At 50.0% G+C, this 15,652-nt stretch overlaps 1 protein-coding gene across 4 annotated transcripts in view; it reads left to right on the top strand.

Annotated features, from left to right (window-relative positions):
* Positions 1 to 15,652, top strand: part of SLIT3 (slit guidance ligand 3) — a 519,568-nt gene that overhangs the window by 498,415 nt on the left and 5,501 nt on the right. For all 4 annotated transcript variants that reach the window (XM_062629206.1, XM_062629204.1, XM_062629205.1 and 1 more), the window contains 2 exons: positions 11,652 to 11,806; positions 14,227 to 14,512. In XM_062629206.1, coding sequence (XP_062485190.1) covers positions 11,652 to 11,806; positions 14,227 to 14,512 — 441 coding nt within the window. The remainder of the gene's footprint in view (positions 1 to 11,651; positions 11,807 to 14,226; positions 14,513 to 15,652) is intronic.

Raw genomic sequence — 15,652 nt, 5'->3', positions numbered from 1 at the left:
GTGAGTTCTTGTCAAACCACAAACACTGCATTTCCATAGATTTCAGGAGAGTGAAAATGTAAGGCCAGGACCTTAAAATATCATCTAACTTTTATCACTAGTTTAGAATCAAATATTTGCTTTCATGAAATTCAGAAACTTTCTTCTGCTGAGCTGAAGCTTAAGAAGGGGAAAGTTCTGTCCTTCAGGATGCTGAGGACTCAGCAGGCAAAGTCTTGTTAAGCTGAATTAATGTTTTTCTCTGTAAATCTCCTCAGAATCTCTTGCAAGGATGATTGTTTCTCATCTCTCCTCACATCCTCCCAGCTCATTCTCTTCTCTGAATGAGAACCCACAAACCCTGTGCTGCAGCCTCACAGCTTTATTTCTGACCTTACACATGTGTGTAGGGTGCTTGGATTTGGCTTTCCCTCAGCACTCATCACTGAACTCTGGAGAACTCATGCCACAGTCAGTGAAAGTAATCAACTGAGTAGCTGCTCCTCTGCCACAAAGGGTTTCATCCCATTCTCACTCATTCTTTGAATTAACTTGTATCATGACCACGTGAAGGTAAAGTAGAGATGTTCTTTGTATCCTTTTGATTAGGAAAGTGGCCATCTACACCTTGATCATTGTTTAGAAAAAGAAACAGAATAGTACTGCAGATCCAAACCAACCAGAGGTGGGTGGCAGAAGGCAGCCCTCCTCCTCACAGATCTCTTCTGAAGCTGTGTTGGCTTTAATGCACAGACAACACACAAGCAAACTGTCAGTAGTCTGTGTTTCGTTAGGTGAATTGATTTGCTGTTTTCTAAAGCAGACCCCAAAGCTGGCATGTACCCTGGTACTACAGTCCCTGACCCTGTCCTCTGCATGGCTCCTGCTGTTCTTTCTGTAACTTCAGCCGAAGGGGACAGGAGGGAAGCTGGGGCAGATATGCTGTGTCTGTCCCCACTGGTGGCTTTGTTGATCAGCCTTGGAGTAAGAGTTACACAGAGGAGTGCAGTACACATGTGTACACATAACTTTAGTACAGTAACATTGCAATGCTGATTTCCTTCAGCACAGAATAGTAATACAAACATAATGAAGTCAGCAAGATGCCAATAGTAATCCCAAGAAGAAACGAGAGGTGATGAGTTTGGGATAGTTCATAACTTACATAAGCAGGGGGACACCCAAAATAAATCAATGTGTTAAAATACTTTGAGTTTGGCCTCTAGTTTGAATCTCACATCACAGCATACTGGGCCCATGCAGCTCCTCTCTCTTGACAGTATTGGACACCTCAGGGGATTACATGCAAAGGTGGAAAGCAAATCCTTCCCAGTTATGATGACATTTCACTTTGCAGTGGAGACTGTTAACTCTTCCCTTAATGCCACTAAGTGTTTCCAGGAGCATCAAGAAGGAAGAAGTCTTTGCTCTTGAAAGATTGCTGAACTCTAGAAGTAGCTCAGCACCTCACAGGTTCCTGCTGGTTTTCATGTTTAAAGTAGTCTTGGGTTTGTGTCAAAATGAATGCTGAAGGCAAAAGTTGTTCTAGACAGTGATTTGACTTATGACTAAAAATAATATAGCTCTATTATCGAAAGAAAATTGCTGCTGAGAATGCAGAAACTTGCATTATAAATGGTTTTCCCTGTTCACTCAAAGTCAGTAGCTGGGGTGAATTTTAGCCAGTTCACGTCAAGCCTTAAAACTGCCCAGCCAAACCAGAAGTAATTGGGAATTAAGCACTATTTCTTCCACCCCAGCAGATAAGCTGAGCTAGTCGTTCATCTGTCTGTGACATGGCCCCACTGTTTCTTTTAGTGAGAGCATCAGTGAAACTGGGAGAGTGGTCCTGGCAGCTTGAGCCCTCACAAGCTGGTGCTGCTGTGAGTCCACCTTCTGAGCAGTCAGTTTGGTTTCTGTGTATTGGAAGCATGCTCTTGTGAGAAAATACCTTGATACAGGTCATTAGGCCAATAGTATATTGCCAAAGTTAGTTAATAATGGTTGAATCGGAGAAAGGTTAAAGTATTCTTGTAGTAGACAATGATGGAATAAACCTAATCATAGTCAAAATGACTGTATAAACTTCCTATGCACTAATTACTGGCTCATGCCTTGAATTGTGAGGGCTTTCCTTCCAACAACATGTAGCAAGCTAATACAATATGTTTGGTTTTTTTCTGCCTGTAAGTTTCTTGTAAACATGGCAACTTACACAGAGTGTAGATGTGTACCATGTGTGAGGGATCTGTATCCCATCTATACCAAGCACCAGGCTCTGGATTCGATAGATAGAGTCTGGCAGAGGTCGTGTGTGCAGAACCAGCACCAAGGGTTCTGTGCACAATCACTTCAGTGCTTCCTCCCAGCATAGAAACGTGCCCCACAGCTCTGTGTTTGCCAGCACGCCCCAGTGCTGCTGGAAGAGGTGGGTTTGGCAGCGGCTGTTCTGCTTGGCAAATAGCAGTGGATTTTGTTTGTTTTATCCTGGGCTGCATCAAAAGGAGCGTGACCAGCAGGTCAAAGGAGGTAATCCTGCTCCTCTACTTTGCTCTCGTGAGACCTCACTTGGAGCACTGTGTACAGTTCTGGTGTCCTCATCATAAGAAGAGCTGTTGGAACAAGTCCAGATGAGGGCCATGAGGATGATCAGGGACTGAAGCACCTCCTGTATGAAGACAGGCTGAGAAAGCTGGGGCTGTTCAGCCTGGAGAAAAGCTGCATGGAGACCTCATAGCAGCCTTCCAATATCTGAAGGGGGCTACAAGGATGCTGGGGAGGGAGTCTTCATCAGGGACTGTAGTGATAGGACAAGGGATAACAGGTTCAAACTTAGACAGGGGACGTTCAGGTTAGATCTAAGGCAGAAGCTCTTCCCTGTGAGGGTGCTGAGGTGCTGGCACAGGGTGCCCAGAGAAGCTGTGGCTGCCCCATCCCTGGCAGTGTTCAAGGCCAGGTTGGACACAGGGGCTTGGAGCAAGCTGCTCTAGTGGAAGGGGTCCAAGCCCATGACAGGGGTTGGAACTGGATGAGCTTTAAGGTCCTTTCCAACCCAAACCATTCTATGAGTCTATGATTCTATTATTTTTGTAGAAGGAGTGGCATACAGCTGTAGATATGACATGTGATGGATTTCTTCATCAGAACCTGAGATCTGATACCCACTTGAGTGGCAGAGATGGTTTCAATAGTGTTTGATAATGGTGCTAGAAAGTAAATCCAGGCACCGTGTTCTGTCCCCAGTCCCTTGTGTGCCACACAAGCACGCACATACAGTGTCACCTCTTTGCTCAGTCCTGTCCCTGCTGGGCTGTGCAGTGTGTGCGGGGACCTGCCTTCTGATTTAATGAGTCCCAGTGGCACTGCAGGATCTTCAGGTGATGGTTGTTACACTCTGTACTCAGTGGGTTTGTTCTTTTATATGGTGCATGTTACAGTGCAGGCACAGACGTGCTCATTGCACCACAGTGTGCTGTGTGCGGTGATGTGTGAACTTGTTCTGGTGGAGTAAGATGGGAAGGCAGGAATGTTGTGATCCGTCATTCAGGAGGGGCCTTGAGCTTGAGGAGCTCATTGGAGCTGTTTTTACTACCATTACACTTGCATTTAACAAATTCTCAGCAGAATGAAGCATTCAGCTCTGCAGAGGCACAGTGATGCTGCAGGAGAGCAGCATAGCATCAGCTCCCAGCAGCGGGGCTGGAGAGAGGTGTCAGACCATCTTCCCATGTCAGGACACTGTGAGAATTCCCTGTGAACAAGGAGTGTTTGCCCTGGCCATGAATCTGACCCTTTCCTGAATAACCCAGCGAAAGAGCTCAGGATTGTGTTAATTGCATGGTGCAGGGGTACAAAAAAGGTCCTGCTTTTCCCTTGGAAGGTCTGTAATACAATCACTTTGACTGTTGGCAGGGGTGCTGCAGGAACTGAATTATGACTGGAAATTAGATATGCATTGGCCTGGCCAAACGATCATTAAGGGAGATACGGTAATCAGCTGCCAGTGGTTAAAGGCTGTAAACACCAGGAAGAGAAAGGTGGTTTATTTGGGTGGTCTAGAGTTGTAAGGAGGAGAAAAGGTTTAAAACCCAGCAAATGAAAATGGAGGTATCAAGGAAAAACATCTCAGCCTAGGAGACCTAATGCTCAAGTCACATAAAACAGGACTTAACAATAGAGAGTATATTTTAAGCTGAAAATGAACTCAAGTGCTTTACTGTCTCCTTCACCTCCTAGTTCCTGAGTCTTGCGCTTCATTAGCATTTTCATTCTTTTTTTCTCAACATGTGTTTTTTCTTTGGCTTCTGAAGATGACAGTGCTTGAAGTGATGTGTTACTGGAGAGGTAGCACAAACACTACTCCAGTTACGATTTTGCCTTTGTTGCCATGGAGAAGTTTAAATCTGTTTTAGGCCAAGGACTGATTATAACTGGAACTAAGGGCAGGAGGTAACTGTAGCTTGGAATGGTGAAAACCCATCAGTGCTGATACCTAAAGCCAGCCTGGCATGGTGTGAGTGTCACAGCTCCCTCATTGCTGGCATCTTCATGCGGTTCCCTGCAGCTCTCACCCTGTGTTCCTGGATTCTGGTACCTCTTCTCCAGTGCCTGCTCTTCCCACATGTTGCAAGCTCCTTGTGCTCTTTCTGACATGTTTTTGCTCCTTCCCTTCTACTGCAGATGCTTTCACAGGTCAGCTAAGTTCAGCGTTCCCCTCGGCCTTCACTCCCCAGTCACTTGTGTTTGCTTTGTTCTGTGCTTCAGATAAGGCATGTCCCTATTAAGAGAGAGGTCAGGAAAATCTGGAGACTGTAGCTAATGAACTGATGTCCTCATTTGCATAACTAATAGTTATGTTTCCTCAGTGACATGGTTTGCTGTGGTACTTAAAGCTATTTTGTTTTTCACTTCCCTGCCCTGCTGTTCTCTGCTGTCTGCGCTGAAGGTGTCTGTCAGTGAAACAAAATAACCCAGAAACCTGATTTTACAAGTTCAAATTGAATGCTTTAAGCCTTTAATGCATTTCTGTTCACTAGCGTGTTTGTAGTGGCTCCACTTGAAATCCCTCATGGGTATTGGAGCACGGGGAGTCAGTGTTGATAACGTCTGTGTGTGCTTGGGGCTGGGGTAGAGGGGGAAGAAAACAGAAGTGGGATAGATCAAAAATGAGAGTGGGAATCAGTTCGTTCATACACTGCCCAGGGTTTTGTGTTGGATATACATCCCTCCACATTCACTTCTTCGTGTTCTGGAGCCTGAGCCCGCAGCAGAGGCCATGTCCTGACCTGCGTGCAATGCCCCGTGCACGGATCCGTGGCTCACCCTGCTGGAGCTGCTCGGACGGGTGAGCTCCCTGCGATGGGAGCCCTGAAGGAGCCTCCTGCCGAGCCCTCTCAGGGGCCTCCTCCCGGTGAGGGCAGCTCCGAGGGCCGTCCCGTGAAGCGGGGCTCTCCTCACACACGCAGCGCTTCCCTCTGTTCGGTGGCCAAGGCTGGTGAGGTGCCGCGGCCGGCGAGGCTCACGCTGGGGAAGGTGGGGTAACGGCTGTGGCAGACACGTACCCGGCCTGTCAGAGGTACGCGGAGAAGGGTGAGGGTGCTGCTGCCCGGCGAGCAGCAGCCGTGTCCCCGGCTGGGCCGTGTGGGACCGGAGCCGGCCGTGCGGTACTTCCCTTCCCGCGGGACACGGACCAGACCTGGTTGCGCCTGGGAGGGAGCTGAGCTGCAGCGGTTCCGCAGCACCAGGCTGGCCACAGGACCCGTGCAGGTGCTGTCGGGACCCTGCCTGGCAAACTGGGTCCCCACCAGCCTGCTCTTGAGGCGGCTTTGGGGCCTGAAGAGTCTTCAGGCGCTATATAAATATGAAACTGGTCTTTTGGTTCCTTTCAGCACGTACTTTTTTTAGCAAGTTAATTACGAAATTCCTGAAAGTCCTTGCTTACTCTTCAACCGTAATTCCTCCCTTTTTTCCGGCAAGTCTCTACTGTCAGCTATACACTATCCAGAGGTAGTGGCCCAAAACACTGCAGTTGAAAGCTGGCTAAAATGCCTGTATTTTTCCCCTTTTTTAACAGCTTGGAGATCTCTCCAGGGCCAGGACTTGGTGCCCTGAGAAGAGCCGCTGGCTCACATCCAGCAGCCGTGCAGCTTCTCCCTTCAGCCCCTTTCCCTCTCCGTGGCTTTGCACTGTGGCTGCCCCGTGAGGCAGCAAAGCCCTCACAGGGGCCTTGGCCGGCAGCGCCAGGCCGCGGGCAGGCGGGGACGCGCGGGTGCTGCGGTAACGGGAGAGCAGCGATCCCGGGCCGCGCACGGCCGAGAGCAGCGCCGGGCCCGGGCCCGTCCGCGGAGCTGTACCGCCCCCTGCTGCCCGCCCGCCTCGCCGCTGCCCTCGGCGGAGCCCCGCAGTGCGCCCGGTCACAGCACATCGGGACACAGCGCATCAGGCACACAGCACATCGGGTCACAGCCCATCGGGACACAGCGCATCGGGACACAGCACATCAGGCACACAGCCCATCGGGTCACAGCCGCCGGGTCACAGCACATCGGGACACAGCGCATCAGGCACACAGCACATCGGGTCACAGCCCATCGGGACACAGCCGCCGGGTCACAGCACATCGGGTCACAGCACATCGGGACACAGCACATCGGGTCACAGCCGCCGGGTCACAGCACATCGGGTCACAGCACATCGGGACACAGCACATCGGGTCACAGCCCATCGGGTCACAGCACATCGGGACACAGCGCATTGGGACACAGCCCATTGGGACACAGCCCATCGGGACACAGCACATCAGGCACACAGCCCATCGGGACACAGCCCATCGGGTCACAGCACATCGGGACACAGCGCATCGGGACACAGCGCATCGGGACACAGCGCATCGGGACACAGTGCATCGGGTCACAGCACATCGGGACACAGCGCATCGGGACACAGTGCATCGGGTCACAGCCCATCGGGTCACAGCGCATCGGGTCACAGCCCATCGGGACACAGCCCATCGGGACACAGCCCATCGGGTCACAGCACATCGGGACACAGCACATCGGGTCACAGCCGCCGGGTCACAGCACATCGGGACACAGCACATCAGGCACACAGCACATCGGGTCACAGCCCATCGGGTCACAGCACATCGGGTCACAGCACATCGGGTCACAGCACATCGGGTCACAGCCCATCGGGTCACAGCCCATCGGGACACAGCCCATCGGGTCACAGCACATCGGGACACAGCGCATCGGGACACAGCCCATCGGGACACAGCACATCAGGCACACAGCACATCGGGTCACAGCACATCGGGACACAGCCCATCGGGTCACAGCCCATCGGGTCACAGCGCATCGGGACACAGTGCATCGGGACACAGCACATCGGGTCACAGCACATCAGGACACAGCGCATTGGGTCACAGCCACCCAGTCACAGCTGCTGGGTCACAGCGCATCAGGTCACAGCCTGTCGGGTCACAGCCCATCAGGTCACAGCCCATCGAGTCATAGCCCATTGGGTCACAGCACATCGCATCACAGCCCATCAACTCACAGCCCATTGGGTCACAGCCTATTGAGTCACAGCTCATCAGGTCACCCCACAGCCCCTGGCACTGTCCAGATTGCTGATGGACCTCCTCGGAGGCAGGTATTTACACACCTCAGGGTGCTGCAGGAGAAAGGGCTCCGTGACACCCACCTGATCCCCAGCAAGACTTCAGCAAACCCCTTGCAGAATGCTGGGTCAGGAAGAGGCCCCCTGAAAATCCAGCCGAGCGCAGCAGTTTGTGCTAAGAGCTGCCTGGTGATGCACTGCTCAATGTCTGTGGCTTTCCTCCCTTCATCTCCAGCCAAGCCACTGTCTCCAGCTGTCTCAGACGATTGCCGAGTCTCCTAAAGGCCCGGCTGCAGAGGAGGCTCCAAGGAGAGTTCATGTAGCATCTCTCTCAGCACTGGTTTCTCCCTCAGTGTTGTCTCTTCTGTCAAAATCCAAAGGCATCTGAATATCTTTCTGTCAGCAACAGCCAGAAGTGCTGTGACACAAGTGTCTCCTGGCTGGGGAGTCTCTGCCATCCTGGCTGTCCACATTCAGCTTTTCTATCGTATCTTTGCGTTGTCTTGGAAAGCAAATGAGTGCTTTGCCTGCTTGGACTTTATCTGCTTTACAAACCTGCAGTGCGGGTGATGGCTGTAAATCACGTTGTTTCTCGGAGACCAGGCACAGACTGTTGTAACTCCCAGTTACAAGCGTCAGAATTAACACCCCTGCACATGTACCAGCTCCTTCCCAGCATAACCCCTGCCATGGGGATGGTGACAGGCTGGGGCCTCATGTGGAGTGGCTGCTGCCATCGGAACACACACACTTGTGTTTGCCTGTTGGTCGAGGCATAATCTGGGAAACACACATGCTGTGGAGGAGTGGGAGATTAATGCCAGTGAAATCCTGGCCTTAGGAAGAGCCAGCACTGCCAGACATGATAGTGTTGTCTTTTGACACATGGTCACAGCTTGGCCCTCTGCAGATAACGATGGAGTTTTGTGTGTGAGCTTCAGCTCTTGATCCCAGCAGGAAGGGCTCCCTGTTGCACACATCCATCCCCCTCTGCAGTGCTCAGCTCACACACTCGTGGAGTTTGGCTGTGCTTCATCCTTTCACTGGCGCTTCTGCACAGACCAACAGTCACAAATTGGCTTTTCCACTTATCTCTCACCTTTCAGCTGGAAGTACTTCACTCCTATGAATTCAGCATTGCAACACAGCAGTGGATACACAGGGATCACCCAGGGATCACCCGTCGGCATACTACCCTTACACAGCTGTTCCATGTAACACGGCAGATACTTACCAGGGTTCAGGAATATCCAAACAGAATGTCTGGACTGGCTGTTCCCAAATTCATTTGAGTTGTCAGTCCATGAAGCATCCTGCAGGAGGTGTGGGCCCCGCAGCGTGCGGTGGTGACACCCGCTGGGTCACCCTGGGCAATGGGTCAGTCCTCAGCCCCCTGCCCCAACCACACAGTTCCGTGCCTGCAGTGCCTGGCAGAGCTGCGCTCCGAGGCAGGCTGCAGGATCACTGCACCTGGATTTTGTGCAAGGTCACCTGAAAACACTTCACACGGCACCAGCAGCTCCAGGCTTCCTAGGCCGGGCTCCTGGGGTCCCTCAACACCCTGAGGACAGGCAGCAGCCACTGTCCTGCAGTTTGTGCAGCTGAGCTTTCCCCTTCTGTGACAGAGCTAGCCTCAGGCTTATGTGAAGGTGCACAGTGAAGGTGCTCATACACTGCTGTCAGCTTATAGCTTGTGCAGTCTTATGTAAACCTTTAAAGGCATTTGTGCTCATGATCTGTCCCAAAACCTGTGGGGCAGCAGCACACTCTTGGACAAGCACACCCTCAGAAACGCCTGCGGAGCTGCCTCGCTGCCTGACATTGCTCATGTATAATTGGTTGTGTCAGGTCTACTGAAAAACACTAGAAAAATGAGACTTCTTCCAGAAACAACTGAATTCCAGTAAATTCCATGTCATGTAATTTGTTTCTGAAGCTGAGGGCCTATTCACATGCTACAAAAGCTTTGCACATCAGTTATGCAGGACTGGGCACTACACAGGGGCAGTGTGTCATCTAGGTTAAGAGGTAGACACATCTTAATGGTGGTTTCATCCCTAGAGATGAGTGACTCCTTAAGTGTGCCTGTTCCTCTCAATGATAGGAAGGAAAAGCTGGGAAAATAGCTGAGACATCTGTGCTGGAGCTTTACAGAACACCCCAATGGAACCAGACCTGTGGCTTTGCAGCTTACTGAGACAATGCTGAGCTTACGGGCCATTGGAATAAACAGAAACCCATTCTTAATACTAACCTTTTGCATTTTAATATGGTACTTACCACTTGTGCAGTGATCCCAAATCCATATTGTTGGTTAAGCAGGATCTCAGGATGCCTAAATCCCACATTTGGTGCTTTCTATCTCTACCCATGCATTACAGAACCACCACCCAGCTGCTGGGAGGCATTTGGCAGAGGGTGCTCGCAGGCCAGGCTGAAGGTGTGTTGGCAGCACCATGTGTGGGGGCAGTTTACATAGCCCACAGGCTAATTCCGGCTGTAACTGCTACTGCTATTAGATCCTCATTATGCACTGGTGTTTGCATGTGCCTGGAGCAGAGGCTGCACCATTCAATTACCTCTACAGCAGTGGACAAGTCCCATCACATCTGTAACTGCCAGCCTAGTATGAACCCCTCCTTGCTCAAGAGCAGGTAATCCCACCCTTGCCCCTCCCTGCTTTTAGCAGCACATGAAGGTATCAGGTTGGTTTAGAGCATTTCCACAGGCATCATAAAGGCCAGAAAGCTGTAGCTGCCCTGAAAATAAACACATGATGGTGTGATGCAAATTAAATTGTATCACTGCACCTTTTGGTTTCTGGGAGCCTGAGCTGAGGGTGAAGGTGAACACTGTATGTGGTGCAGACTAACAAAGAGCTGCTGAGTTATCTGACTCACCACAGGCTCCATGCATTGGAAAATCAGTGTTACAAACACCTGAGGAGTAAATACAGGGCATCTTTAATATCTTGTCTGCTCAGATGGTCTCCTGCTCCCTCTGCCCCCAGAAGTCCCCGCTGTATTATTCTCAAGACTCAAACTCCACCTAAAATGGTCCTCAAAGAGGAATAGCAAGTTGTGAGTTTTCCTTGCGTTCAGGTAGGACTCTTCTATTAGAATCCTGGAATAGTTTGTGTTTGAAGGGACCTTAAAACTCATGCAGCTCCAACCCCTGCCACAGGCAGGGACACCTTCCACTAGGGCAGCTTGCTCCAAGCCCCTGTGTCCAACCTGGCCTTGAACACTGCCAGGGATGGGGCAGCCACAGCTTTTCTGGGCACCCTGTGCCAGCACCTCAGCACCCTCACAGGAAAGAACTTCTTCCTTATATCTAACTTGAACTTGCCCTGTTTCACTTTGAACCCATCACCCCTGCTCCTATCGCTACAGTCCCTGATGAAGAGTCCCTCTCCAGCACCCTTTTGTTCATCAAAGTACCCCAGCCATTTGTAAGCCAAAACCTCCTGAATTCCTTCTCTGGCTCTAAGAAGCTCAGCCCCTCCTTACACCTCAGCATATGCTTACAAGATACTTCAGGAAATGCTGGTTTCAGTGGCCCCCCCCGATCTCCTGCCCAAGCTGCAGCCCCCCTGCTCTGGTAAATGCTCCAAGTGTAACCATGCAAGAGGAAATCATTTGAGTGATACAGCCTGCAACATGGGCAGTGTGGCAGAGGATGGCAAGCTGTGCCTGAGAGCACGCAACAGGGCATTGTCACTCATTTTGTCACCAAAGCCAAGATATCCTGTAGCTACGCACTGGGCTTCCTGCCCGGGGAAGCAGAACTGCAGTAGCTGTTCCCCTGGTTGCTGTTTTCTTGAGTGTTGTATATGTGGAGGTACTGCCTGCACAGTGGTATTTATGCCTGCATCAGTGGTGTTTAGATTTGTACCTTGAAGACTCACACTAGAGGAAACCTTGAGAACACAGTGACTGTGAAGGAGCATGGAATGGGAGCTGTGCCTTGCAAGGTGTAGTAGCAGGATGGCACAGGAGAGAGGCTGTTCATTATTAACATCATCTAATTCTCTTTTTCTCTTTTACTTTTAGCGTGGAAACAGTAAACGATGGGCAGTTTCATAGTGTGGAGCTCGTGATGCTGAATCAGACTCTGAACCTGGTGGTGGACAAGGGGACTCCCAAGAGTCTGGGGAAACTCCAGAAGCAGTCTTCAGTCAGCCTCAACACACCACTCTACATTGGAGGTACAGTGGCTTGCTCTGGACCTTGAGGTTGTAACACATCTTCCCAGAAGCAAATCATCTTCCAGCCTATGGAGGGGACTCTCCAGGCGGGGAGAAACCAGCATTTTGCTGTTCCCTCTGCCAGAGGCTGCTTCCCTGAACAGAAGCCTGGAATCCACATCTCTGCTGCTCTGCTTCAGGCTCCACAGTCCATGGGTGCCCCAGCACACAGCAGCACAAGCTCTCACCACAGAGCAGGAAGTTGACTTCTGCACAGGCAGCTCCTGGGCTATACAGCTATGGTGACAACAGTTTGTCATTTCTAAAGCTTTTAGAACTGGCTGGCACCGAGATGTGGTGGTTGAAGAATACAATGAAAGTATCACAAACAGATACAGCAAAAAAAAGCAGCTCAGTAGTCAGTAGGTTTATATATACCGTAAATGAGTGGTATTGCTGCTGGGCATTTTATACAGGATAAAAAAGAGGGAGAGGGGGGAATGGGATTAAAACCTCCATACCATATAATTAATACACATAAGCACAAGCTGACTGAGAACTTGGCTTGTAGTTATCTCATTGGAAACTGAAGCCAGAGCTCCAGTATTAGAAATATCTCAGAACTGACCAAACTTCAGTTAAGAAGTTTGTTCACATTCAGTACTGAATGTGGGGGGAAGGCGAGGCCAAGTGGGATGGGGAACAGATGTCCAGAATAATGAGTATCCCACAGATTAGGTGTGCGAATATGAGAGACAGAGTGAAGGCTGTCCTCTGCCCAGTTGGCTTGGCTTCGTCAGCCACCCCCTTCTCCAGCTCTGTTCTGGACTGAATGCTGATATCTGTCCCTTTCAGTGACATGGAGTTCTTGAACTTTTAGTCAGCCAATTCTAAATACAACAGTCAGCAGAACAATTATAGACTCAGAAGGTCTTTGGTCTTTTTCCAAGAAATTCATTGAAGCCAACAGTAGAAACTGTTATAAACCTCACTTGGTGCTGGTCAAGCCTTTTGTATATAATTCCCCTTAATAACACTTTCATAACGGAACCCTGAATATTGCCCTTGTAAATCAGAACTGTGGCTTATCTTACTTTGTACAGAGCTGAACCTTGATAATGGGCTCATACTGAGAATGTTATAGGCTGCTAAAGAGCATTATGCATCAAAGGTGATTTGCTGATGAGGCCATCACAATTTCTCCCTTTAGCATAGCATAAAAGATACCAACAGCAATTTAGCCACAGGGAACTTGGAAGTAACCACATGGAAAAGTTTTGTTAATGGATGAGCTCTGTGGATCAATACTGATTCTCAAAAGGGTCCTACAAAAAATGCATTCACAGGACGAACCTGAGACCTGAAGTGAAGGACTGCTGGGTGCCACAAGGGCTCAGTGGAGACTTCTTTGGTTGCCCATTAAAATCCTTCTTGCTTCTTTCTAAACCCTCACTGTGCTGCATATGCCACTGGTCTGTGTGCAGCATACCCAGAGATAGCAGCTGCCCTCCCGCTGGAGACTGGTCCATTAAAGTAACTGCACTACCCCAGAGCAGTTGTTCCCAGCATACACTCAGCTTCAAGACACCTGGGCTTTCACGTACCCTCAGTTTGGTCCGTCTCCAACTACATCACCTGGTTTAGCAACTTTCCTCCTATCACACACTTAAACAAAGATTCTGGCTTGTTTTAAGACCACCTTTAACAGTGGAGTCACTTATGGATAGCAAATTCTTGGCGTCCTCAGCATAAGAAGGACATGGAGCCATTGGAGCAAGTCTGGAGGAGGCCACAAGGGTGATCAGGGGCTGGAGCACCTCCTGTATGAAGACGGGCTGAGAAAGTTGGGGCAGTTCAGCCTGGAGAAGAGAAGGCTGCGTGGAGACCTCAGAGCAGCTTCCAGTGTCTGAAAGGGGCTACAAGGATGTGGAGAGGGACTCTTCATCAGGCGCTGTATTGTGAGGCATCCCTGCCCGTGGCAGGAGTTGGAACTGGGTGATCTTAAGGTCCTTTCCAACCGAAACCAGTCTGGGATTTTATGCTAGTGCAGCCTAAGGGGATGTCAGTGGGGAGGGGAAAGCATCCTAAAGAACCTGCTGGCCACCTCAGCATGGGAACTCTTTCAAGCGCTGGAGCAGGATGAAGAGCACAAAGGCTTGGCCTGGCCTCCTAAAGCTGTTTCCTGTCTCCAGAGTTCTCCTGCGCTGGTTTTGATGGGGTGGACTCTTTCCACTCCCTGTCTCAATGCCATGATCTGTGGTGCTGTATCCTTTGTTTATTTCCATTAGCAAAATGAGGACAATGAGTCTTTGCTACCTTACAGAGGTCCTGTGCAAATTAGTTCTTTAAAGATCCTGTGACAAAAGTAACATTAGCAATTACAATTTCTGTACTGCCCTTGTAACTGTGAGCAAACCTTCCCTTTATGCCTCTCTCTGAAGGGATCCCAACCTCCTCTGGCTTGTCGTCGCTGCGCCAGGGTGCAGATAAGACACCGAACGGTTTCCATGGCTGTATCCACGATGTCCGCATCAACAACGAGCTGCAGGATTTCAAGGATTTACCACAGCAGTCCCTGGGAGTCCTTCCTGGCTGCAAGTCCTGCAACATCTGCAAGCACGGCATCTGCCGGTCCCTGGAGAAAGCAAGTGTGATCTGTGAATGTCACCCAGGCTGGACGGGCCCCCTGTGTGACCAGGAGACTGGAGACCCGTGTCTTAACCACAGGTAAGCTCAAACTAATGCTGCTGGGAGGGCGGATGCTTTACAGCTAATGTGTGTTTTACATTTCATCTTACAAACCCACATCTGGCTATTTTTGGAGGTGCTGGGTTCACGCATGGAGTTGTGAGTCAGCCCCTGTGGCAACTCTCAGCTTCCACTTCTTGTTCTGATGCTGCTTGTTCTGCAGATGAGCAGATGTCCTGGAGGAGCTCAGGTGCTAATACTTCAGGCCATGCCCTCAGCTGGGACTCCACATTCAAATACAAAGCCTCCTGTTGATGGGCATGGCTCACGTCTGAGGTGCTGAGCTGCCTGTGAGGTGGAGGGTCATGCTATAGGGGTATGCTCACAGCAGCTTCAGGCCCTGAGCACTGTCATTGGCTCCAACATGAACAATTCTAAATACTGCACTCTGAAACACCCTTTTAAAATGCAAGTTTAAAGGATAGCGTGGGGTCATATGCAAAGGGAGCGGGAGTGTAAAGCATTCACAGTTCAAAGGCTCAGTAACCACATCCATCAGAGACACTGGGTAAATAGCTTACTTATGGCAAGCACTGGAGGAAATGCTCTGACACAGAGCAGTGGGCAGCTCCACAAGCAGATGGAAGTACTTTTGTTTTAGAAGCTTCTTTGGTTGCACTATTGGTGGAAGGAGCTTTTCACAAGCACCTACTTTTGACAGGTAAATTGACACCGTGAATAATCACCCTCTTCATGGCAGAAATTTAACTTGGCAGAGTTAAATTGCTTCTGGGTCTAGTTCTGCAAAGTACAGAACCCTGGAAGGTGTTGAGAAGCACCTGACAGTTTACAGACCAAATATGAAGACACAAGTGAAGAAACACTCAGAGACCCAAATGTCTCCTTGAATTTCCAACATCAACATCAACACGTTTTGGTTGGACAGAGAAAAATAAAGGAGTTCCAGATGTTTATGTGATGAGAGATTGGTTCTCTCAAGGAAAAGTAGCTGTGCGTATTGTTAATGCTCACATACTGTTCCACCTTTCATTACATCACTTCAGCCTTTTGGAGCTGCCTCCTTAAAGCTAAGCCCTTTGTGTGGAGGGCAGTGTGGTGCCCAGCTGCACTGTCTGCTCCAGCACTCGGAGAGGAAAGGTGACTAGCTGATGGTAACAA

This window comes from Pezoporus occidentalis, unplaced genomic scaffold (genome assembly GCF_034315485.1).
Source record: "Pezoporus occidentalis ecotype Australia unplaced genomic scaffold, CSIRO_AGI_Poc_V1 ctg33, whole genome shotgun sequence".
NCBI lineage: Eukaryota > Metazoa > Chordata > Aves > Psittaciformes > Psittacidae > Pezoporus > Pezoporus occidentalis.
The sequence above is the reverse complement of the archived record's forward strand: the minus strand, read 5'-3'. Positions and strand labels throughout refer to the sequence as shown.